The 25036-nt window shown below is 46.4% G+C and overlaps 1 protein-coding gene across 3 annotated transcripts in view; it reads right to left on the reverse strand.

The window, feature by feature from the left end:
• LOC139265841 (diacylglycerol kinase delta) overlaps positions 1-25036 on the reverse strand; it is a 198208-nt gene that overhangs the window by 11804 nt on the left and 161368 nt on the right. For all 3 annotated transcript variants that reach the window (XM_070883343.1, XM_070883345.1, XM_070883344.1), the window contains exons 22-28: positions 24801-24914; positions 20949-21083; positions 19978-20132; positions 18805-18916; positions 6754-6846; positions 1574-1693; positions 546-663 (exon numbers count right to left, since the gene is read on the reverse strand). In XM_070883343.1, coding sequence (XP_070739444.1) covers positions 546-663; positions 1574-1693; positions 6754-6846; positions 18805-18916; positions 19978-20132; positions 20949-21083; positions 24801-24914 — 847 coding nt within the window. The remainder of the gene's footprint in view (positions 1-545; positions 664-1573; positions 1694-6753; positions 6847-18804; positions 18917-19977; positions 20133-20948; positions 21084-24800; positions 24915-25036) is intronic.

Genomic DNA, 25036 nt, shown 5'->3' on the forward strand with positions numbered 1-25036 from the left:
AACCCGGTCGGCGGGAGGCTCGGGTACCACTTTGCGGCGGCGTTTCCATGTACCGCCGGGGAGAGGTGCGCCGACGTGCAGATTGCATTTGCGTCGCACTTTCGGCACTCTCCCAACCCTTACGCCACGCCCAGAATACCGACAGGGTCAAACCTGTCGATGTAGCACTGCCAGCAGTGGTATATATAAAGCCCTGCAAAAAGCTGTTACCCAAGTTTTTATTTTTAAACGATTTAGTAGGTAAGGGTTTTTTGAATGTTTTGTCAATGTCTTTTGCAATTTTTTTTGTTTGTTTCCCCCCCCCTCCCAAGGCCTGTCTCACAGCACTACCGGCCCCAGACTAAAGTTGCAGAAACTCGCGGTTTGCGCCGCGAATCCTCGTGCAATGCCGACCTTACCGCCATGGCGCAGATGTAAAGGCTGAAAGTTAGGTCTAAAAACGGTAGTGCAGCAAAAACGTTAATTTTGACGTAAAACTACTGTTTTCGCCCGAAAATATAGCCCAAAGGATGGAAGTGAAGGAGGGTCAGATTTTACATACACACCTGGCAATCCCATGTTTCCCCTGGTTTCCTTGTTCTTGTTGTTTTTGTCTTTTTTTAACTTTGACACAAGACGGAATTTGGCACTGCGAGTGCGCTTGGAATATTCCAACAACTGGCCCTGGCAAACACACAAAAGAAATGAGAAGAGCAATGCAGCAGCAGTTATTGCATAATTAGCAGAGTAAAAAATCCCAATGCACTGATCACTCACTCACACACACACGTCATTGATGCCAGACTTGGGTGGGAGACGGGCTTAACTTATATAAATGAGGCCTGGGAGTTTAAATGGCCTGAGCCTCACATCAGTGAGTGCTGCCAGTCCCACACTCGCCCCTCGCCCCCAATAAAAATCGAGGCTATCAAGTCCAAGGTCAGGTTTTTTTTTTAGGAGAGATGAAGGTCTTCAAGTAATGAAGATATGAAAAGAAAGAAAATACTTTGTTTATATAGTACCCTATTACATTCTCAGGATGTGCCAAAGTGTTTTACAGTCAAGGGATTATTTTAGAATGGTTATCACCGTTGTGTGTGGGTAAATGCGGCAGCCATTTCGAACACAGATAAAACAAGGATGAGAATTTTAAAAACGAGGCGTTGCTTAACTGGGAGTCAATGTAGGTCAGCAAGCACAGGGATGATGGGTGAGCGGGACTTGGTGCAAGTTAGGACACTGGTGGCAGAGTTTTGGATGACCTCAAGTTTACGTAGAGTAGAATGTGGTAGGCCGGCCAGGACTGCATTGGAATAGTCAAGTCTAGAGGTGATAAAGGGTTTCGGCAGTAGACAAGTTGAGGCAAGAGCGGAGAAGGGCGATATAACGGAGGTGGAAATGAGCAGTCGTAGTGATAGAACGGATATGAGCTAGGAAGCTCAATTCATGATCAATTATTACAGATGAGGCCTGCTCAGAAAAAAAATGCAAACAGTGAAGGAAGAAAATGGTGAAGAATCAGACACTGGTGTCAACAGAAAATAGTCGAGAAATTAATCATTCAGTAAAATCCCTTGTATGCTTGCGGGCTTACCTCATCGTCACTTGGTTCGATGAGCTGGCACAGCCAGGGGATCTCTGCCAGTTTGCGAAGCTGCAGGTCCACGTTAGCCAGAGCCCCAGTGAGTTCATCCTTCTGAGGGGGATCCAATTGCTGCAACCAGAAAAGGAAAGTATACAGCAGTGTGCTCACTTGTAATAATTACTTAAGAAAAACAAACGCTAGTCTTAAACATGCGGATGCGATTGTTATTTGCATTCGATACATTTTTTCTCTCTTCCTTTTTGAGATGTATAGAGATCAGAAGTGACCGACCAAGTAGCTGCAGCCTCTAGGCCTCAGAGTGCTATTGCCTGGGAGTGCCACAAACCTGCACCCTGGAAGCCCAGCCGGTGAATGTGCACGTGAAATGGCCACCAAACTACGCTTGATTTCACATTCAGTGAGTAAGTAATCCAACCTGTGCTGAATAAAAAAACACACTATCTAACCCTGTCGACATCACACGTTCGCTCTGAACCCCATCATTGACATACAACTGCTTGAAGAACATTGTAAAAAATGAAATGGGAAGCAGCCGAGATTAGCTGCATTCCCACCATTTTATTCCAAATGCCATAGGTCGCAATTGAACAGAGAACGTGGCAGCCTCATGGCATTTAACCAATTGCAAATAGCACAAGGTGCACACGAGTTGCAGCAACACTAGACAACAATTAAAGCTGTTGACAGACCTCACCCGACTCATAACAGCCAGCCCCCCAAAGTAAAGGGTGTGTGTGACAGAACCCTTCAGACCAGAAGGCTCCAGGTTCAATTACCAGTATGTGCTCAGTCACATGGTCTCATGGGACTAAAGGCAGACAAGTCCCCTGGACCTGATGGCTTGCATCCTAGGGTCCAAAAAGTGGCTATGGAGATGGTGATGCATTGGTTGTAATCTACCAAAATTCCCTGGATTCTGCGGAAGTCCTAGCGGATTGGAAAACCGCAAATGTAACAACCCTATTTAAAAAAGGAGGCAGACACAAAGCAGGAAACTATAGACCAGTTAGCCTTACATCTGTCGTTGGGAAAATGCTGGAGTCTATTATTAAGGAACCAGTAGCAGGACATTTGGAAAAGCATGATTCAATCAGAGTCAGCATGGTTTTATGAAAGGGAAATCATGTTTGACAAATTTGCTGGAGTTCTTTGAGGATGTAACGAGCAGAGTGGATAAAGGGGAACCAGTGGATGTGGTGTATTTGGATTTCCAAAGAGCATTCGATAAGGTGCCATATAAAAGATTACTGCACAAGATAAAAGTTCACGGGGTTGGGGGTAACATATTAGCATGGATTGAGGATAGGCTAGCTAACAGAAAACAGAGAGTCAGGATAAATGGATCTTTTTCCAGTTGACAAACAGTAACCAGTGGGGTGCCGCAGGGATCGGTGCTGGGGCCTCAACTATTTACATCCGAACATAAGAAATAGGAACAGGAGTAGGCCATATGGACCCTTGAGCCTGCTCTGCCATTCAATAAGATCATGGCTGATCTGATCATGGACTCAGCTCCACTTCCCCGCCTGCTCCCCATAACCCCTTATTCCCTTATCGTTTAAGAAACTATTTCTGTCTTAAATATATTCAATGACCCAGCTTCTATAGCTCTCTGAGGCAGTAAATTCCACAGATTTACAACCCTCTGAGAGAAGAAATTTCTCCTCATCTGTTTTAAATGGGCGACCCCTTATTCTAAGATCATGCCCTCTAGTTCTAGTCTCCTCCATCAGAGGAAGCATCCTCTCTTCATCCACCTTGTCAAGCCCCCTCATAATCTTATACGTTTCGATAAGATCACCTTTCATTCTTCTGAATTCCAATGAGTAGAGGCCCAACCTACTCAACCTTTCCTCATAAGTCAACCCCCGCATCTCTGGAATCAACCTAGTGAATCTTCTCTGAACTGCCTCCAAAGCAGATATATCCTTTCGTAAATATGGAAACCAAAACTGCATGCAGTATTCCAGGGGTGGCCTCACCAATACCCTGTATAACTGTAGCAAGACTTCCATGCTTTTATACTCCATTCCCTTTGCAATAAAAGCCAAGATACCCTTGGCCTTCCTGATCACTTACTGTACCTGCATACCATCCTTTTGTGTTTTATGCACAAGTACCCCCAGGTCCTGCTGTACTACGACACTTTGCAATAATTCTCCATTTAAATAATAACTTGCTCTTTGATTTTTTTCTGCCAAAGTGTATGACCTCACATTTTCCGACATTATACCTCCATCTGCCAAATTTTTGCCCACTCTCTTAGCCTGTCTATGTCCTTTTGCAGATTTTTTGTGTCCTCCTCACACATTGCTTTTCCTCCCATCTTTGTATCATCAGCAAACTTGGCTACGTTACACTCAGTCCCTTCTTCCAAGTCGTTAATACAGACTGCAAATAGTTGGGGCCCCAGCACTGATCCCTGCGGCACCCCACTAGTTACTGGTTGCCAACCAGAGAATGAACCATTTATCCCAACTCTCTGTTCTCTGTTAGTTAGCCGATCCTCTATCCATGCTAATATATTACCCCCAACCCCTTGAACTTTTATCTTGTGCAGTAACCTTTTATCTGGCACCTTGTCAAATGCCTTCTGGAAGTCCAAAGACACCACATCCACTGGTTCCCCTTTATCCACCCTGTTCGTTACATCCTCAAAGCACTCCAGCAAATTTATCAAACATGACTTCCACTTCATAAATCCATGCTGACTCTGCCTGACCGAATTTTGCTTTTCCAAATGTCCTGCTCCTGCTTCTTTAATAATGGACTCCAACATTTTCCCAATCACAATCTATATTAATGATTTGGATGAAGGGACCGAGTGTAATGTAGCCAAGTTTGCTGATGATACAAAGATGGGTGGGAAAGCAAATTGTGAGGAGGACACAAAAAATCTGCAAAGGGATATAGACAGGCTAAGTGAATGGGCTAAAATTTGGCAGATCGAGTATAATGTAGGAAAATGAGAGGTTATCAACTTTGACAGGCAAAATGGAAAAGCAAATTATAATTTAAATGGAGAAAAATTGTAAGTGCTTCAGTACAAAGGAACCTGGGGTTCCTGGTGCATGAAACACAAAACATCAGTATGCACGTACAGCAAGTAATCAGGAAGGCAAATGGAATGTTGGCCTTTATTGCAAGGGGGATAAAGTATAAAAGCAGCGAAGTCCTGCTACACTGTACAGGGTATTGGTGAGGCCACACCTAGAGTACTGCGTGCAGTTTTGGTCCCTGATAGAGTATTCAAACAGGCTCATTTAGACAGGCTTTGAAAATTCACAGACCCCCAAGTCAAAGCTACTACGTAATGCTCAGCATGTTGCATTAACTCATCAATCAACTTGACATTTTCGGACCTTGGGTAGCGAGCCAATAAAACGTTAAAAGACTTTCAATTGAGCCAATAAGGTCAAAGAAGGCGAGTTCTTTTCTGTAAATTGATCCAGGTATAAAGTACAGCCATTTTGACCATGTGTCTCAGTAAGACAAAGAAACTGGCAATCAGCCAGCAGTTTGTTGCTCTCTGCCAGTATTAAAAAGTTAAAACTACCATCGGAGTTCATATTTCATTGGAAATTAAGAGATCTAACAGTCTCCGTGTTTAAGGAAGGATATACTTGCATTGAAGGCTGTTCAAGTTGATTCTGGAGATGCGGGGGTTGACTTATGAAGATAGGTTCAGTAGGTTGGGAGTTCAGAAGAATGAGAGGTGATCTTATCGAAACATATAAGATAATGAGAGGGCTCAACAAGTTGGATGCAGAGAGGATATTTGCATTCATAGGGGGTAATAAAACAAGGGGCCATAGTCTCAGAATAAGGGGCTGCCCATTTAAAACAGAGATGAGGAGGAATTTCTTCTCTCAGAGGGTTGTAAATCTGTGGAATTCTCTACCCCAGAGAGCTGTGGAGGCTGGGTCATTGAATATATTTAAGGCGGAGACAGACAGATTTTTGAACGATAAGGGAATAAAGGGTTATGTGGAGCGGGCAGGGAAGTGGAACTGAGTCCATGATCAGATCAGCCATGATCTTATTAAATGGCGGAGCAGGCTTGAGGGGTCTAATGGCCTACTTCTGCTCCTATTTCTTAAGTTTCTTATTCAAGGAAGTGGTTGCAATGTTACAAACGGTCTCAGTTCCTTGAAGAAGAGAGTGGGGTAAAAAAATCAGGCAGGGTTCCTGCTTCTAACTGCTGCCCAGTCACCAACACTGGAAAATGAATTGATGGACATCATGTGCGGAGCGGTTTCAGCCTTAGCTGTGACTTCCTGCACAGCCGAACTCCCTAATGACACTCGGCTTCTAGTATCACACAAAGATGTGCAGACATTTGGGTGAAGTACTGATGGGCTGGCAGCACTTTTAGAACTGTGACCCAGCAAATATCACTGCCTCTGGAGAGGAGCAACCTAGCAAACGAAGGGACAACAATATAGAAGGACATGTGCTGGTCAGAGTCTAATTTATTGTAAAAATGAGATTAACTGAAATAATCAGGATTGGTTCTAATCATTGTTCCAGTCTGCAACAGCTGAATACAAGAATCATGTGGTGATTTCACACTAAATACTTTAATACTCTCAGGATTTGATTCCAGCTTCTAAATCACAGAATTCATCTATGATTAGACAATTCTCAATTAAATTAAAACATTTTTTAATACATTGTTTTAAAACAGGTAATAAAACACAATTCCCTCAAACCATCCTGCAGTTTAAACACTCAGTATAATACATGATTTATATGTAATCCATCCAAATCCCTTAATTAAATTCTAGTCTGTACCTTACTCCCGGGTATCTGCTATTCTATATATAAATCATTTGAAAAAAAAAGAATTGCATTTATATAGCATCTTTCACGGCCACCGGACATCCCAAAGCCAATGAAGTACTTTTTGAAATGTAGTCACTGATGTAATGTGGAAAACGCGGCAGCCAATTTGTGCACAGCAAGCTCCCACAAACAGCAATGTGATCATGACCAGATCTGCTTTAGATGCTGATCAAGTAGAACCCCTGGATTAGATTCCGGTCTGTAACTTGTTCCATATATAAACCATTAGAACCCTCAGTTTGAGTTATTCTGTAACTCACTCCATTATTCTATATATAAACCATTGGAACCCATCAGTTTCTTCCATTTAATTATTTCCTTACCAGTGACATTTTGCCTGCCAGCAGAAGCTCTGTCTCGTTGTGCAGGGCTTTCCCATTGTTGACCATTTCCATCACCAGACTGCAACTCAGGCCCTTTGGGGAAAAAACAAGACAAGATGGTATCATAGAATCATAGAAGTTGACGGCACCGAAGAAGGCCATTTCTGCCCATTGTGTCCGTGCCAGCCAACAAAGAGCTATCCAGCCGAATCCCACTTTCCAGCTCTAGGTCCGTAGCCTTGTAGGTTACGGCACTTCAAGTGCATATCCAGGTACTTTTTAAATGTGGTGAGGGTTTTTGCCTCTACCACCCTTTCAGGCAGTGAGTTCCAGACCCCCACCACCCTCTGGGTGAAAACATTTCCCCTCAAATCCCCTCTAAACCTTCTACCAATTACTTTAAATCTATGCCCCCTGGTTGTTGACCTCTCTGCTAAGGGAAATAAGTCCTTCTTATCCACCCTATCTAGGCCCCTCAGCTTCCTCTGTTCCAAAGAAAACAACCCCAGCCTATCCAATCTTTCCTTATAGCTACAATTCTCCAGTCCAGGCAACATCCTCGTAAATCTCCTCTGGACCCTCTCTAAGGGAATAATATCTTTCCTGCAATGTAGTGACCTAAGCTGTGGCCTAGCTAGTGTTTTATACAGTTCAAGCATAACTTCTCTGCTCTTGTATTCTATGCCTCGGCAACTATTCCATATGCCTTCTTACCCACCGTTTCTACCTGTACTGCTACCTTCAGGGATCTGTAGACATGCACTCCAAGGTCCCTTTGTTCGTCTGTACTTCTCAGTGTCTACCATTTATTGGGTATTCCCTTGCCTTGTTAGACCTCCCCAAATGCATTACCTCACATTTTTCAGGACTGAATTCCATTTGAATTCAGCAGCCCCTGTCCTAACTCACACCAAGTCACAATCACCCATCACCCCTGTACTTTCTGACCGACATTGGCACCCGGTTAAACAACGCCTCGATTTCAAAATTCTCATCCTTGTTTACAAATCACTCCATGGCCTTGCCCCTCCCTATCTCTAATCTTTTTTAGCCTCACAATCCCCTAAGATGTCTGTGCTCCTCAAATTCTGCCTTCTTGAGCATCCCTGATTATAACTGCTCAACCATCGGTGACCGTGCCTTCAGCTGTTTGGGCCCTAAGCTCTGGAACTCCCTCCCTAAACCTCTCCGCCTCTCGACCGCTCTTTCCTCTTTTAAGTTGCTCCTTACTACCTACCTATTTAACCAAGCTTTTGGTCATCTGCCTTAATTTCTTCTTTTGCGCCTCGGTGTTTATTCTTTTTGTCTTGTTAACACTGCTGTGAAGTGCCTTGGGACGTGTTACTGCATTAAAGGCGCTATATAAATAAAAGTTCTGTCCACCTGACCATTTGATTGATATCTTCCTGCAGTCCACAGCTTTCTTCTTCATTATCAACCACACGGCCAATTTTATAATCATACCTCCTACATTCAAGTCTAAATCATTGATATATACCACAAAAAGCAAGGAACCTCATACTGAGCCCTGCAGAACCCCACTGGAATCAACCTTCCAGTCACCGAAAACACCTATCAACCATTACTCTTTGCTTCCTGCCTCTGAGCCAATTTTGGATCCAACTTGCCACTTTGCCTTGGTTCCCATGGGCTTTTACTTTCATGACCAGTCTGCTATGTGGGACCTTATCAAAAACCTTGCCAAAATACATATAGACTACATCAAACGCACTACTCTCGACCCTCCTTGTTACCTCCTCAAAAAATTCAATCAAGTTAGTCAGACATGACCTTCCCTTAACAAATTCATGCTGACTGTCCTTGATTAATCCATGTCTTTCTAAATTTATCCTGACTCTCAGAATTTTTTCCAATAATTTTCCCGCCACCGAGGTTAGGTTGGCCTGTAATTATTCAGTCTATCCCTTTCTCCCTTTTAAACAATGGTAGCAGTCCTCCAGTCCTCTGGCACCACACCTGTAGCCAGAGAGGATTGGAAAATGATGGTAAGAGCCTGTGCTATTTCCTCTCTTGCTTCCCTTAACAGCCTGGGATACATTTCATCCGGGCCTGGGTATTTATCCATTTTCAAAGATGCCAAACCCCTTATTACTTACTCGCTCACTATGTTTATTTCATCTATATTTCACACTCCTCCCTGATTGCAACGTCTGCATCGTCCCTCTCTTTTGTGAAAACAGATGAAAAGTATTCATTCAGAACCGTACGCACATCTTCCGCCTCCACACACAGAGAATAATCTTTATGGTCTCTAATAGGCCCAACTCTTTTTTTAGTTACAGTCACTTTAGTTTGGAATCACTTTAAATCTGCACCAGGACATAAGGGCTGCTGGGCAGCGGTGCCATTACTGCCACACATCACCTCTCATGCCACCTGCAGCTCAGTGAGATCACAGTGAAATCAAGGAATCTCTGAGACAGTCAGCAATAACTTGCACTCATAAACCATCTTTTACGTAGTAAATGACCCAAAGCTCTTCACAGAGAAGAAACAAACATCAATCAATAATGAAAGAATCGGGGAAGTGACTGAAAACATGGTCAGAGAGAGATTTTGAAGAGACTTTTTGAAGTAGCATGTGAGAGCAAGACAGGGGGTTTTCGAGAAAGAGCTATAGAGAGAGGGGAGAGAGGGAAGTTTTTAAAAGCCAGCAAAGAATGACTAAAAAAATGATTAAGAAAGGGACGATAGACTATGAAAGTAAACTAACACAAAATATAAAAACAGATAGCAAGAGTTTTTACAGGTATATAAAAAGGAAAAGAGTGGCTAGAGTAAATGTTGGTCCCTTAGAACACAAGACCGGGAAATTAGTAATGGGGAACATGGAGATGGCAGAAACTCTGAACAAATATTTTGTATCAGTCTTTACGGTAGAAGACACTAACAATATTCCAACAGTGGATAGTCAAGGGGCTATAGGGGGGAGGAACTGAACACAATCACAATCACTAAGGAGGTGGTACTCACTAAGATAATGGGACTAAAGGCAGATAATCCCCTGGACCTGATGGCTTGCATCCTAAGGTCTTAAGAGAAGTAGCGGCAGGGATTGTGGATGCATTGGTTGTAATTTACAAAAATTCCCTGGATTCTAGGGAAGTCCCAGTAGATTGGAAAACTGCAAATGTAATGCTACTATTTAAAAAAGGAGGCAGACAAAAAGCAGGAACCTATAGACCATTTAGCCTAACATCTGTGGTTGGGAAAATGTTGGAGTCCATTATTAAAGAAGCAATAGCAGGATATTTGGAAAAGTAAAATTCAGTCAGGCAGTCAGATGGGGAAGTCATGTTTGATAAATTTGCCGGAGTGCTTTGAGGATGTAACGAACAGGGTGGATAAAGGGGAACCAGTGGATGTGGTGTATTTGGACTTCTTGAAGGCATTTGACAAGGTGCCACATAAAAGGTTACTGCACAAGATAAAAGTTCACAGGGTTGGGGGTAATATATTAGCATGGATAGAGGATTGGCTAACTAACAGAAAATAGACAGTCGGGATAAATGTTTCATTCTCTGGTTGGCAACCATTAACTAGTGAGGTGCCGCAGGGATCAGTGCTGGGAGCCCAACTATTTACAATCTATAATAACGACTTAGAAGAAGGGACTGAGTGTAACGTAGCCAAGTTTGCTGACGATACAAAGATGGGAGGAAAAGCAATGTGTAAGGAGGACACAAAAAAATCTGCAAAAAGATATAGACAGGCTAAGTGAGTGGGCAAAAATTTGAAAGACGGAGTATAATATTGGAAAGTGTGAGGTCATACACTTTGGCAGAAAAAATCAAGAGCAATTTATTATTTAAATGGAGAATGATTGCAAAGTGCTGCAGTACAGCGGGACCTGGGGGTATTTGTGCATGAAACACAAGAGGATAGTATGCAGGTACAGCAAGTGATCAGGAAGGCCAATGGGATCTTGGCCTTTATTGCAAAGGGAATGGAGTATAAAAGCAGGGAAGTTTTGCTACAGCTATACAGGATATTGGTGAGGCCACACCTGGAATACTTCATGCAGTTTTGGTTTTCATATTTACGAAAGGATATACCTGCTTTGGAGGCAGTTCAGAGAAGGTTCACTAGGTTAATTCCAGAGATGAGGGGGTTGACTTATGAGGAAAGGTTGAGCATTGGAATTCAGAAAAATGAGAGGTGATCTTATCGAAACGTTTAAGATTATGAGGTGGCTTGACAAGGTGGATGCAGAGAGGATGTTTCCACTGATGGGGGAGACTAGAACTAGAGGGCATGATCTTAGAATAAGGGGCCGCCCATTTAAAACAGAGATGAGGAGAAATTTCTTCTCTCAGGGGGTTGTAAATCTGTGGAATTCGCTGCCTCAGACAGCTGTGGAAGGTGGGACATTGAATAAATTTAAGACAGAAATAGAGAGTTTCTTAAACGATAAAGGGATAAGGGGTTATGGGGATCGGGCGGGGAAGTGGAGCTGAGTTCATGATCAGATCAGCCATGATCTTACTGAATGGCGGAGCAGGCTCGAGGGGCCTAATGACCTACTCCTGCTCCTATTTCTTACGTAAAACAGGTGAAGGTACTGTTACTGAGTGGAGGGGGAGGGAATACAAAAGAAGTCAATATCTGAAGACTAGAGTGTATGGGCTGGAATGCAAGGCTGGAGGAGGGTGCAGAAGTTGGGTTGAATGAGCTGGGGTGTAGGGCTGGAGAGGGTTGTAGAGATCAGGCGGGGCAAAGCTACGTAGAAATGTGTAAACATGGGTGAAGATTTTTAATTCAGTATGTTGGGGATGAGACTTCAGTGGAGGTCAGTAGGGACAGACATGAATGAGCATCAGTCAGTGCAGGCAGAATATAGGTGGCAAGGTTTTTGCTGAGTTTCAGTTAATGTCAGATGGAGCTTGGGGGGGCCGTCAATGAGGACATTGGAGAATTGGAACCCGGAGGGAAGAAAAGTGTAGTCAAGGGTTCCAGTGGTAGAGGGAGTAACGGCGGAGGTGGGCAATGCTGTGTAGATCGAATAAGGTGGTCTTGGTAAATTGTAGGATGGGGACTTGGAAGTTCAACTCAGGATAAGCTGGTTTACTGACCCTCGAAACAGGGAAGATACTGATTAGGTTTCTCTCCCACATCCCCGGTGGCTGGCTCTCACTGGTACTGGGCTACTCTCCAATTAGCTGGCTGTAACTGGCACGAGGCTACTCTCCCACAGCCTAAGTAGTTGGTTATAACTGGTAATGGGATAGTCTCCCACAGCCCAGGTGTCTAGACTAGTATCAGAGCCACTGTCCAACACCACGAGTGGCAGGCTCCAATTAGTGCTGGGCGAGTCGCTCAGAACCTGAGTGGCTGCCTCTAACTGATACTGGGTTACTCTCCCTCACCCAAGTGGCTGGCAAATAACCAGGGAGCGGAGCTTGAGCCCCGCAGGTTAGCTATAATGGGGCTTTGCTGGAAAAGTGACGGCTTCTGTGGGCCCAAGGCCTAGTGGCTCACCTTTACGTGACTGTGCTTCCTCCTCTGCTCCTTAGTAGTTAGTATCTCCCCCAATAGTATAGTATTAGGCAGTCCGTCGTATCGAGGATGACCCACTTCCTCACCAAAAAGGGATGAGTTCATAGGTGTTTCAATGAGGGGCCTGACATTCCAGGTCCCAAACTACATATTGATGGGTGGAAGATGCCTGTGCACGGATTCTTTTAACGTGGGGTGGCCGTTGCACACCAGCCATCACATGGGCTTGACAGAGCTAGGTCTTGATCCAGTGGCAAGGGTTAACCAAGATAACTAGAGACCAAGCTCTGCTGCACGGACCTAGTGTGCACACATGCTCCTACTATCCACAGATCGCAGTGTGGGCTCTCTCTGGTGTGAACCTGCTGGTGCTTTAGAAGGGTGGATGACTGAGTGAATCCCTTCCCACACATGGAGCAGGTGAACGGTCTCTCCTCAGTGTGAACTCGCTGGTGTGTCAGCAGGTTGGATAACTAAGTGAATCCCTTTACACACTGAGAGCGGTTGAACAGCCTCTCCCCAGTGTGAACTCGCTGGTGTCAGCAGGTTGTATGACTTAGTGAATCCCTTTCCACAGGTGGAGCAGACGAACGGCCTCTCCCCGGTGTGACTGCGTCGATGAATTTCCAGGTCAGACGGGGAATTGAATCCCCTCCCACAGTCCCCACATTTCCACAGTTTCTCCATGGTGCGGGTGTCCTTGTGTTTCTCCAGGTTGGATAATCAGTTGAAGCCTTGTCCACACACAGAACACGTGTACGGTTTCTCCCCGCTGTGAATAATGCGATGTTTTTTCAGGCTGTATAACTGGTTAAAGCTTTTTCCACAGGCAGTCCACTGGAACATTTTCATCTGGGTGTGTGTGTCTCAGTGTTTTTCCAGTCACATTGATGTTTGAAATCTTTTCCCAGACCAGAACAGACAAACATTTCTCCTTCCACATTCAAAGGCTGATGATATTCAGATCCTGAGGAATCGAGTGACTCCGTCAGATCTTGACATGATGTTTAGTTTGAGTTTCCCGTCTGCAAATCCTCCCTTCCGAATACCTGACAGGCCGACTCCCCCAATAGATGACACTCTTAAATGCAGCTTTCTCGGTAAAACACTCAGGAAAAAACATAAAACACGGAACAAGGTAATTTATGCTTGGGATAATAAATTCCTGTAACTGGAAGTCTCAGATACAGGTTTTGGTGTGTGTAAATTTCTCAGCAACAGGTGTCATTGGCTAAAACTACAGAACTTGAGATTAAGATCGTGCATTTTTTCAGCTTTTCCATTGATTCCCCGCCCTCCTCTCCTGAAGGCACTGACTTGTGTTCTCATGCTGGATCAAGTTTACAGAGATGCCGGTCTTCTTCTAGTGGCTCACCCAAAGGGCCATTATTCATGTGTGAGGCTAGATAGTGTTGGGTCCCGGAGTGGTGATTAAGGATAGAATACTATAGCCAAGTCCGATCCTGTCCTAACCCATCATTGGCACACGAGCACTTATCAGCAGTAGTCACCAGACAATGATCAGAAACCGCAGTCTATCTTAGCAAAGTCCATTCCTCTAGTTCTCTTTAGCACTCCCTTTCAAACCCAGCCCTCTATAAGCCTAACTCCCCCATTGAAGCCCATTCCTCTAGTATGTTGGGTCATCCCTCAAGTTACTTAATTCCCTCATAACATCCAGGTACATTTGGAATGTCCTTCATGTTTCTATCTCTACTATCCTCAACTAGGAGATTATTCCAAACATTTCTTACTCTTCGAAGTAAAGTGGTTTTTCCTGCGATCTGCTTTATATTTACTTTTACTTTTCACTCACTCAAATTAATTTTCTCCCATTCTGTGATCTATTTAGAAGTAATTCTATAGATGTACTTTCTGTAAGACATTTAATATCTTATATCATTGGAACAGGAGTAGGCCATTCAGCCCCTTGAGTCTGTTCTGCCATCAATGAGATCATGGCTGATTTGTATCTTAACTCCGTTTACTAGCCTTCGTTCCATAGCCTTTCATACCCTTGTCGAGCAAAAATTTAGCTATCTCAGATTTAAAATTATTGATTGAGCTAGCATCTACTGTTTTTTGCGGGAGAGAGTTCCATACTTCTACCATCCTTTAAATGAAGAAGCGTTTCCTAACTTTGGTCCTGAACAGCCTGATCCTGATTTTAAAGTTATGTCCCTTTGTCCTAGACTCCCCCACCAGCGGAAAAAGTTTCTATCTACCATATCAATTCCTTTCAAAATCCTAAAAATCTCAATCAAATCACCTCTTAACATTCTATATTCAGGGAATACAAGCCTAGTTTATGTAATCTTATTATCAAACACGGGTAACATTCCGTGAATCTGCACTGCACTTATTCCAAGGCCAATATATCCTTTCTAAGGTGGGGTGCCCAGAATTGAACTGTACACAGTACTTCAGATGTGGTTTAACCAGGGCTTGTATAGCTGGAACAAAACTTCTCCCCCTTTATATTCTATGTCTCGAGACTATAGAATTTGCACTTCTTTAATCCTTCTTCATAACTCACCCCCTTTACATGTGGGATCAGTCTTGTTCTCTGCACCCTCTTCAATACCTGTGTGTTGTTTGAAGGGTGACTAGAATTGCACTCTTTATTCCAAATGTCCAGTGTATCATAACGCCTCAACATACCTCTGTAAATTTATACAGTGCTGCTTTGATTATGTCTCCCAGCACTATACTAGTTTTCTAGTTGCTCCTCTACATTGTTTGGACATGTACAGTAACAAGTCTACCATCACTGGCTTTCTAAGTCTCTCTATTGATTTAAGTTCCATTCTGTACGAATGCTACACATTTTTACCCATTGTGCAATAACGTACACATGTCAATATTATCTGCCCAATCCTTCTACAATCATTAACTGCAACTTCCATCCCTACTTCAGAATCATAGGGCCCAAGTTTCCACAAGAAAAAAAACGGGCGCCCCTCCGAGCTGGGCGCCCGTTTTTCGCGCCTAAAACGGCGCCTAAAAAAATCCTCGGTATTCTCCATCTACTTACAGGTCCTCTGGCTCTCGGCGCAGCCAGCACGAGCTGTGGGGGGGGCGGAGCCAGGTCCCTGCGCTGAAAACAGTGCCGGGACCTCTGCACATGCGCGCTACAGTCGGCACGCAAGTGCAGTAGCTCCAGGCGCCGAACTGTGTGGGAGGGGCCCGAAGCACGCAGCCCCTAGCCCTGGCTGAATGGCCTCACTGGGACTGCGTGAAGAAGGCTCCTCCCACGGCCAGCTCCTGCTCCCCCCCGCCCCCGCCGACCAGACCCGACACCCGCTCCCACCCCCCCCCCCCCCCCCCACCGACCAGACCCGACCCGACACCCGCTCCCCCCCCCCCGCTGACCAGACCCGACACCCGCTCCCCCCCCCCCCCCCCCCATCAGACCCGACCCGACACCCGCTCTCCCCCCCACCCCAGACCCGACCCGACACCCGCTCTCCCCCCCCCCCCCCGGACCCGAGACCCGCTCCCCCCCCCCCCCCCCGCCCCGACCCGACACCCGCTCTCCCCCCCACCCCAGACCCGACCCGACACCCGCTCCCCCCCCCCCGCTGACCAGACCCGACACCCGCTCCCCCCCCCCCCCCCCATCAGACCCGACCCGACACCCGCTCTCCCCCCCACCCCAGACCCGACCCGACACCCGCTCTCCCCCCCCCCCCCCGGACCCGAGACCCGCTCCCGCCCCCCCCCCCCCCCCCCCGCCCCGACCCGCGCGCCCCCCCGCCGACCCGCGCTCCTGTTCCCCGACCCGACCCTCCCTCCCCTCTCTCTCTCTCTCTCCCCCCCTCCCTCCCCCTCTCTCTCTCCCTCCCTCCCCTCTCTCTCCCTCCTCCCCTCTCTCTCCCTCCCTCCCCTCTCTCTCCCTCCCCCCCTCTCTCCCTCCCTCCCCCCTCTCTCTCTCTCCCCTCTCTCTCTCTCTCTCTCTCCCCCTCCCGCTCAGCGGCACGAACGGCTGCAGAATTCTCCCTGGCTGAAGCACTTTCACACAGGTAGGAAGATGGTTTATTTAATCTTTTCTTGGCTTATTAATGTTTATTCAGGTTGGATTTATTTGTATAATATTTGTAGAAGTATAAATAAGGATTTATTGTCGAATTTAATGAGTTCCCTTCCCCCCCCCTCCTCGTTCTGGACGCCTAATTTGTAACCTGCGCCTGATTTTTTAATGTGTAGAACAGGTTTTTTCAGTTCTACAAAAATCTTCACTGGCTCCATTCTACTTTAGTTTGGAGTACATTTTCACTGTGGAAACTTTCAAATCAGACGTCAGTGGCCGGACACGCCCCCTTTTGAAGAAAGAATTCTGTTCTAAACTAGAACTGTTCTACCTGACTAGAACTGCAGAAAAAAAAATGTGGAGAATTGCGATTTCTAAGATAGTCCGTTCTCCACCAGTTGCTCCTAAAAATCAGGCGCGAATCATGTGGAAACTTGGGCCCATAGAATGGTCTCCTTCTGTGCTGTAACCATTCGGCCCGTCGAGCCTGTGCCAATTCTGTGCAAGAGCACATTAGCCAGTCCCACTCCCCCACCCTTTCCCCGTAGCCCTGCAATTTTTTTCCCTTCAGATACTTATCCAATTCCCTTTTGAAAGCCACAATTGATTCTGCCTCCACCACCCTCAGGCAGTGTACCCAGATCATAACCACTCGCTATGTAAAAAAAAGTTTTTCTTCATGTTGCCTTTGGTTCTTCTGCCAATCATCTTAAATCTGTGTCCTCTGGTTCTCGGCCCTTCCGCCAATGGGAACAGTTTCTCTCTATCTACTCTGTCCAGAGCCCTCATGATTTTGAACTGCTCTATCAAATCTCCTCTCATTCTTCTCTGCTCTAAGGAGAACAATCACAGCTTCTCCAGTCTATCCATGTAACTGTGTCCCTCATCCCTGGAACCATTCTTGTAAATCTTTTCTGCACCCACTCTAAGCCTTCACATCCTTCCTAAAGTGCGGTGCCCAGAATTGGACACAATACTCCAAGTTGAGGTTGGACCAGAGTTTTATAAAGGTTCATCACAACTTTCTTGCTTTTGTACTCCATGCCTTTATTTATGAAGCCCAGGATCCCGTATGCTTTTTTAAACGCTATCTTAACCTGCCTTGCCACCTTCAATGATTTGTGCACATACAGCCCTAGCATTCACCCCCTTTAGAATTATACCCTTTAGTTTATATTGCCTCTCCTCGTTCTTCCTACCAAAATGTATCATTTCGCACTTTTCTGCGTTAAATTTCATCTGCCACGAATCCACCCATTCTACCAGCCTGTCTGTGTCTTCTTGAAGTCTATCACTGTCCTCTTCTCTGTTTACTATACCTTCAAGTTTTGTGTCAGCTGAAAATGTTGAAAGTGTGCCCTGTAAACCCAATTATAGTGCCCCAGGTGAGATCCAGCTGAGATCAGGCCTTTGCGGCCTGTATGGCTCGGCTACTTGCTATCCAGGTTCGATTAGCAATCGAATATGCAACTGTGAACTACAGCTGGACAATGGGATTAAAACCTTTTGTATAATACCAGACCCTGCACTGTGGGCTGATCAAAGTTCTGGTCACTCAATAAATCCTTTACGTGACCACCAATATGAAATGCTGTTGTTGAGCCACACAAGAGCACGACAGGAGAGACCACAAAGGCTGGTTCCTCCATGCAAGCCAGAAATTTGTGCAATCCAAGTTCCAGGACACGTATTAATCCTTTGAATGTCAAAAAAAAGTCAGGTCCAGGGAAATGACTGTCTCCCTGGGCCAGACAGCTTTTCCAGTTTTCAGTGCACAGGTGAGAATATTGTAATAAATAATATTACAGTGAACATCAGCTTCAGTCCAGTTTGCCCATCATCCCTGACTGACACTGGCTCCCTGATCACCAACACATGGAATTTAAAATCCTCTCTATTATCTTCAAATCCCTCCTAGGCTTCACCCCACCATATCTCTGCAATCTCCTCCAGTTCTACATCCACTTCCGCACGCAACCCCTTCCCTTGCCCCAACATTAGCGGCGTTGCCTTCACTTGCCTCAATCCTCCCTCAGCCCCTCTGCCTCTCCACTTCTTTTTCAACTTGTAAGTATATGGAATTGGAGGTTATCTTAAGACATGGCTTGGTAATTGTTTAGAGGTAGTAAACTGAGAGAGTAGGGGTAAAGGGAATGTTCTTTGATTGATGTGAGGAAGTGTGACGTCATCGACTTTGGATTCAAGAAACAGTTGTACAGAGCCTTAGTCAGACCCCAGCTGGAGTACTGCTTTCAGTTTTGGGCACCAATCCTCAGGAAAGGTATATTTGCCTTGGTGGGGGCTTCAGCGCAAATTGTGGCTTGGCTTGGCTGCAGCCCCCCGCCCCCCCCCCCCCAGTCTGGCTCAGTTATAGATCAGTACGCCATCACCCCCCACTTCCTGAAAACTGAGTCTGGCTTGTTTGCAGATTTGTATAACTCATCCAGTCCGGCTGGCTGCAGATCGGCACCGCACTGCCCACAGTTTCCACTAATATTTCTTACCTCAGTTGTTTTCGACTTTGCGTAAACTTTATCCATGGATTTGGCGCTGGCATTTACTGCGTGCGCAAGCTCCTGTTCCATGGTGTGATGCAGCTGTGCTGTCTCCCGAATCCTGGAGCGAGGTAGGAGGAGGAATAATTGGAGGGGACAAAAAGAGATGGGGTACGTCAGCTATGAGAGCAGTAGCAGAGTGGAAGACTTTTGGGAAACATAAAGCAGCGTAAGAACAGCCAAACATAGGGTGCTCCTTGATGAAGACGATCAGGAGGATAAACTTTTTCTGGACTGACCAATTTCCAGCCAAAGCTAAAATCTGACCAGAAAATAACCCATAACAGCACAAAACCAGGAATCAAAGGAAGAAACCCGGTGCTTTTGAGGTTCTACTGACACAAGTGGAAGCATGCTGGATGTGAGCAGCATTTTCCCCGTCAGACAAACAACTTGCACTTCCTACCCTGGCTTCTATAACATACAACCTGTAATACTATATTACAGACAGCTTATATCTCTTATGCCTTTATAACATAGTCTGTTATACTGCATTGGACAGCTTACGCCTCTGACCCCATTGTATATAACATGGAGCCTTTTATACCATATAAGAGATAACTTGCACCTTTTACACGGTTCTCTATAACATACAGCTTGTTATACTGTGTAACAGACATACAGCTCTCCCTTACAACATACAGACTGCCATTGTGTGTAGCAGATAGATTACAGCTCTTATCTTGTTCATTATAGCCCGTTCCACTGCGTAATAGACAGCTTATGGCTCTCACATCCCCTCCTCTGTAACATACAGCCTGTTATACTTGTGCAACATGCGCCTTACAGCTCTAAAGCTTCTCTTCTATAGTATGCTGCCTTTTATGTTTAGGTTGAGGATGAGGTACAACAAAGGTCAGACTGCAACACCCAGCCTCCCTTTGGTGCTGTTGATGGTTCAAGACTCTAACCCTTCCATCGCCTGGCATCTGCCCAGTACAGCAGGTGCTGCTCATGGTCTGGGACATGAGGCCTTCCCCAGCCTCCTACCATTAATGCAAAAGCATTATCTGCAGCTTGGTGTCTCCTGCTATCCAGGCTGAAGGAAGATGTGTAGAGAGGGAAAGCTTTAGAGGATAAACAAATCAGAATAGAGCATTTATTTTCCCACTGACCCCTTACCTGTGGATGAGCGTTCCAGCCGCTCGGCCAAACTGATTGATCTCAGCAGCTTCTTCTTCGGAAACTATCTCGGGCTGCAAGGCATGCTGGGAGGACAGGCGCGGAAGTTCACATTTCTGCTTGTCTTCCCAAGACTTGAGGGTGCTCTCGAAAGCCTGTGGGATGAGTAGATACAAACACACACAAGATTAACAGCACACCTCCGGCCAAATCACTTCAACAAACCCAAGTTGTTACTGCACAAGGACAATTAGACTAAAAAAAAATCCCACAGCCCTTGTTTCTGTCTCTCATTGCATTATAACATTGATAGTTTTGCTTTGTCTCACATATTCATCTGTAAACAGCAGCAGAGGCATCACCATTCAAAAGGTAAATGAAATAATTCAGACAGGAAACCCAGCAGCACAAACAAAATAAACTTCAAGATTTAACTAGCAGAAAACAATAGGGTTAAGTCAGATATTAAAGCCTGTCAGTGGGAAAACAAATACTCTATTCTTACCCACCTCAGGCAACCGCCGACCTCGCCCCCGCCGATCTCTCCCCCGCCAACTCCTTACCCGTCTCGGGCCATCGCCGGCCTCTCCCCTGGCCTCTTACCCACCTCAGGCAACCGCCGATCTCTCCCCCGCCGACTTCCTACCCGCCTCGGGCCGCCACCGACCTCTTACCCACCTCGAGCCACCGCCAACCTCGCCCCCGCCTCAGGCCGACTCCCCCTGCCGCAGCTCGACCCCCCACCCCCTACCTATCTTGGCCCAGGCGTTTCTGGACACAGGACGTCCTGAAATCCAGAAATACATGAACCTGGGCTCGGGCATTTCCAGATTCTGGATGACATAAAGACATTCTGAAGTCCGGAAATACACAGAATCCGGAGTGGCCTCTGACCCGAGACTTCCAGATTCTCGACGCTGTACCTGTATCAGTAATGCTCCATTTGTGGCTGGTTTCAAGTTAGTACGTACCCGATCTCTGGTCAGCATCTGTGCACGGTTCTTGTGAATGATTTTGATGTAACCAGGAGGCTGGATCCAGGCTTCTCCGTCCACTTGTACTGGGACTCCTTCATCGCCGAGAATGGTGATCTTTACAGTACGACACTAGTGGTGAGGGGAGGGAAAGCATATTTAAGTAAAACAGGAGCCTAAACTGCTGGTTCTCAACTCACTCGGCCTCAGCATTTGCCCTCACAGTCTTTCTGTTCCTGATAAAGTATTGGACAGATACCACTCATTACAAGAAATGTGTCTAACACTATTGTAATGTATGCACCTGTAAGGATGTTCACAGGCTTGCTTGATTTAATGTTTTATTTTGTTCACAACAAAATAGTTGTACAGCTGTTGCATTGAGTGGCTTAGTCAGTCATGTGATGTTCACAAGACAAAATAAAACCCCAGTCAGTGGATCTAGGTCATACACGATGAGGTATGCAATTGTGAGCCTAGTGGATAAACTGGTAAAGTGTGGTGTGAATGTTAAACCTTTGTTAATAAACCAACTAATTCTTAATAGCGATTTGTTGCTATGAATTCTTAAGCAAAGAATCCAAGAAGTAAATACATTACAACTTTCAACCATTTTATCCCATTGCTGTTACCCAGCAGTCAGTTCCAATGGGATAGATAATTGCACCGCACCAGTGATAAAAAACAAAAGTACACAGCAGATTAATCAGCCTCTGAAAGAGAGCTCGCTGCTCCAGCTTCTACTGTGACAAAAGATCACATTTCAAACTCCATCACTCATATATTGTCTGATCGTTTATTTACTTGCTCTCAGGATGTGGGTAATACTGGCAAGGCTGATTATTGCCAGTTGCCTAGAGAGGGTGGTGGTGGGCCTCCGTATTCTAACAACTTTTTAGCAACTCAGTGACTTGCTACACCAATTTAGAGGGCACTGAGTTAACCAGGTAGGGCCCAAGTTTCCACACGATAAAAAACGGGCGCCCCTCCGAGCTGGGCGCCCGTTTTTCGCGCCTAAAACGGCGCCGGAAAAAAAACGCGCGATTCTGGAGCGCCCTGCAGCTTCTTGTCTGTTTGGCGCGGCGCCCAGGGGGGGCGGAGCCTACACTCGCGCCGATTTTGTAAGTGGGAGGGGGCGGGTACTATTTAAATGAGTCTTTTTCCTGCCGGCAACGCTGCGCGTGAGCGTTGAAGCGTTCGCGCACGCGCAGTATGAAGGAAACATTGGCACTCGGCCATTTTTGTAGTTCTTTGTAGCTGCTTAGTTTTTGAACATTTTTTAATAAAAGCACATTGTCATCAGCACATCAGCACTGAGGCTTCCTGCAGCAGTGAGAAGGCAGCAGGAAGCCTCAGAAAGTTGAGGCAGCCGTTTCCCGACGACCTCCCGCTTTTGCCGTCGGGAAATGGCTCCTCAATTTCTGAGGCTTCCTGCAGCCTTCTGTCTCGTTCCCTCCCGCCGTCTGGAACGGCTTCCTCCCCCCCCCCACCCCCTGCGTTCGGTCGGTGGTCGGTTCCCTCCCGCCGCCTGGAACGGCTTCCTCCCCCCCACCCCGCGTTCGGTCGGTCGGTTCCCTCCCTCCCGCCGTCTGAAACCGCCCCCCCCCCCCCCCCCTCCCCGCATTCGGTCGGTCGGTCGGTTCCCTCCCTCCCGCCGTCTGGAACGGCTTCCTTCCCTCCCCCCCGCCCCCCCCCCCGCGTTCGGTTGGCGGTCGGTTCCCTCCCTCCCGCTGTCTGGAACGGCTCCCCCCCCCCCCCCCCACACTCCGCGTTCGGTCGGTCGGTCCCCTCCCTCCCGCCGGCCAGCCGTCTGGAACGGCTTCCTTTCCCCTGCCCCCCCTGCGTTCGGTCAGTTCCCTCCCGCCCGCCATCTGGACCGGCTCCCTCCCTCCCGCCGTCTGGAACGGCTCCCCCCCCCCCCCCCCCACCTCGGTCGGTCGGCGGTCGGTTACCTCCCTCCCTCCCGCCGTCTGGAACGGCTTCCTCCCCCCACCCCCCGCGTTCGCTCGGTCGGTTCCCTCCCTCCCGCCGTCTGGAACGGCTTCCTCCTCCCCCCCCCCCGGTTCGGTCGGTTCCCTCCCTCCCCCCCCCCGCGTTCGGTCGGTTCCCTCCCTCCCCCCCCCCGCGTTCGGGAACGGCTGCCTCGTTTTGTGAGGCTTCCTGCAGCATTCTCCCTGGCTGAAGCACTTTCACACAGGTAGGAAGATGGTTTATTTAATCTTTTCTTTGCTTATAAATTTTTTATTCAGGTTGGATTTATTTGTATAATATTTGTATAAGTATAAATAAGGATTTATTGTAGAATTTAATGACTTCCCTTCCCCCCCCCCCCCCCCACCTCGTTCCCTACGCCTAATTTGTAACCTGCGCCTGATTTTTTAATGTGTAGAACAGGTTTTTTCAGTTCTACAAAAATCATCACTTGCTCCATTCTAAGTTAGTTTGGAGTACATTTTCACTGTGGAAACTTTCAAATCAGGCGTCAGTGGCTGGACACGCCCCCTTTTGAAGAAAAAATTCTGTTCCAAAGTGGAACTGTTCTACCTGACTAGAACTGCAGAAAAAAAAATGTGGAGAATTGCGATTTCTAAGATAGTCCGTTCTCCACCAGTTGCTCCTAAAAATCAGGCGCAAATCATGTTGAAACTTGGGCCCGTAGTGTGGGACTGAACTCACATGTAGGCTAGAACAGGCAGGGTGGCAGGTTCCTTTACCTGAAGGGCATTGGTGAACCAATTGGGTTTTTATGGTCATTTTATTTTCTGGTTCCAGACCACAAATTACCCCATTTACTGGATTCTATTTCCTGCAGTGCATCTCCATCATTTTTAGGTTTTATTTCATATTTATAGCACTGGCTGTTTCTTTCCTTTCCTTCACCTTTCAGTCCGGAGTCTCTCTGCATTTCCAGCAGAGTAACCTGGCGAATCAGTGACGGCGTATAGTGCTTTGTCCGTAGGCTGGTAACAGGTTCGAGTAATTTGTTAAATAAGTAGTCTGATCAGCTGTTCTCTGATTGGCTGCTTTCTCTGTGGCAGTTGGCCGATTGTGCGAGTGCAACATTGAATTTACTGGTGAGAAATCAGTCATGAGGAGCAATGGAGTGCGAAAGGCCAGGAGAGTGTGGAGCTTACCCTCACCAGGAGTGCAACCTTGAGGTGCAGTTGCCTAAACTTTTATTTGAGGGGTTAAAAACGAAGTTGTTGCGCTTGACAATATTCTTTGTGCAAAAGAAAAGAGTTCTGTTTGGGCACCGCTGTAGCCTGCGATCTGTGGTACTTGCACAATGTGAGGCGCTGGAACAAAGCGTCACCGAATACTTGGGGAGCGAAGTGCAAAAACCCTGTAATAGTGGAGAATTCCAGCGTCAAGGGACGGGAGCTTTTGTAGCTGCAACTGAGATTCTAAATGGATTGTTGCTTCCCAAATACCAGGGTAAGAAAGATCACAGAGTGGGTGTGATGTGGTAAGAAGTGAGATCCTGCAGAGGGAGTTTTATGAGTTAAGAAACAGACTGAAGAACAGGACCAACAGGGTATTAATCTTGGGATTACTCCCAGTACTTCATGCGCATTGGTATAGGAATAGAGAGACATCAGAGGTAAATGTATCACTGGATAGCGTAGGAAGGAGCGCTTCAGATTTCCAGGACACTGGGACTGATTATGAGGCAAGAGTAGCTTGTACAGGATAGATGGACTTCGCCTGAACAAAGTGAGAACCAATGCCCTTGCTGGGAGAGTAAATAGTGTTGTGGGGGAGGCAATTAAACTAATTTGGAAGAATGGAAGAAAACAAGATGAGGAAGCATAAAGGAAAACTAAAAGGGCAATGGGTGAGCTCTCTTACCTGAGCAATTCGATGGTGTTGCAGGTTGATAACTCGTGAGACTGCCATTTGCATACTCCCAAACACAGCCACCACCTCCAGGATCTTATCGTCAAAAGAAGGGGCTGTGAAAATCTGCAGAATAAAGGACAAACGAAGATTAAACCAGAAATGATGCTAACGCACTAGAGATTGCAGTGTGCTGTATCACTGTACAGATAGATGTACCATGGCTTTGCACTTTGTGCTCACCATGC

The sequence above is a fragment of the Pristiophorus japonicus genome, chromosome 6 (genome assembly GCF_044704955.1).
Source record: "Pristiophorus japonicus isolate sPriJap1 chromosome 6, sPriJap1.hap1, whole genome shotgun sequence".
Classification (NCBI taxonomy): domain Eukaryota; kingdom Metazoa; phylum Chordata; class Chondrichthyes; family Pristiophoridae; genus Pristiophorus; species Pristiophorus japonicus.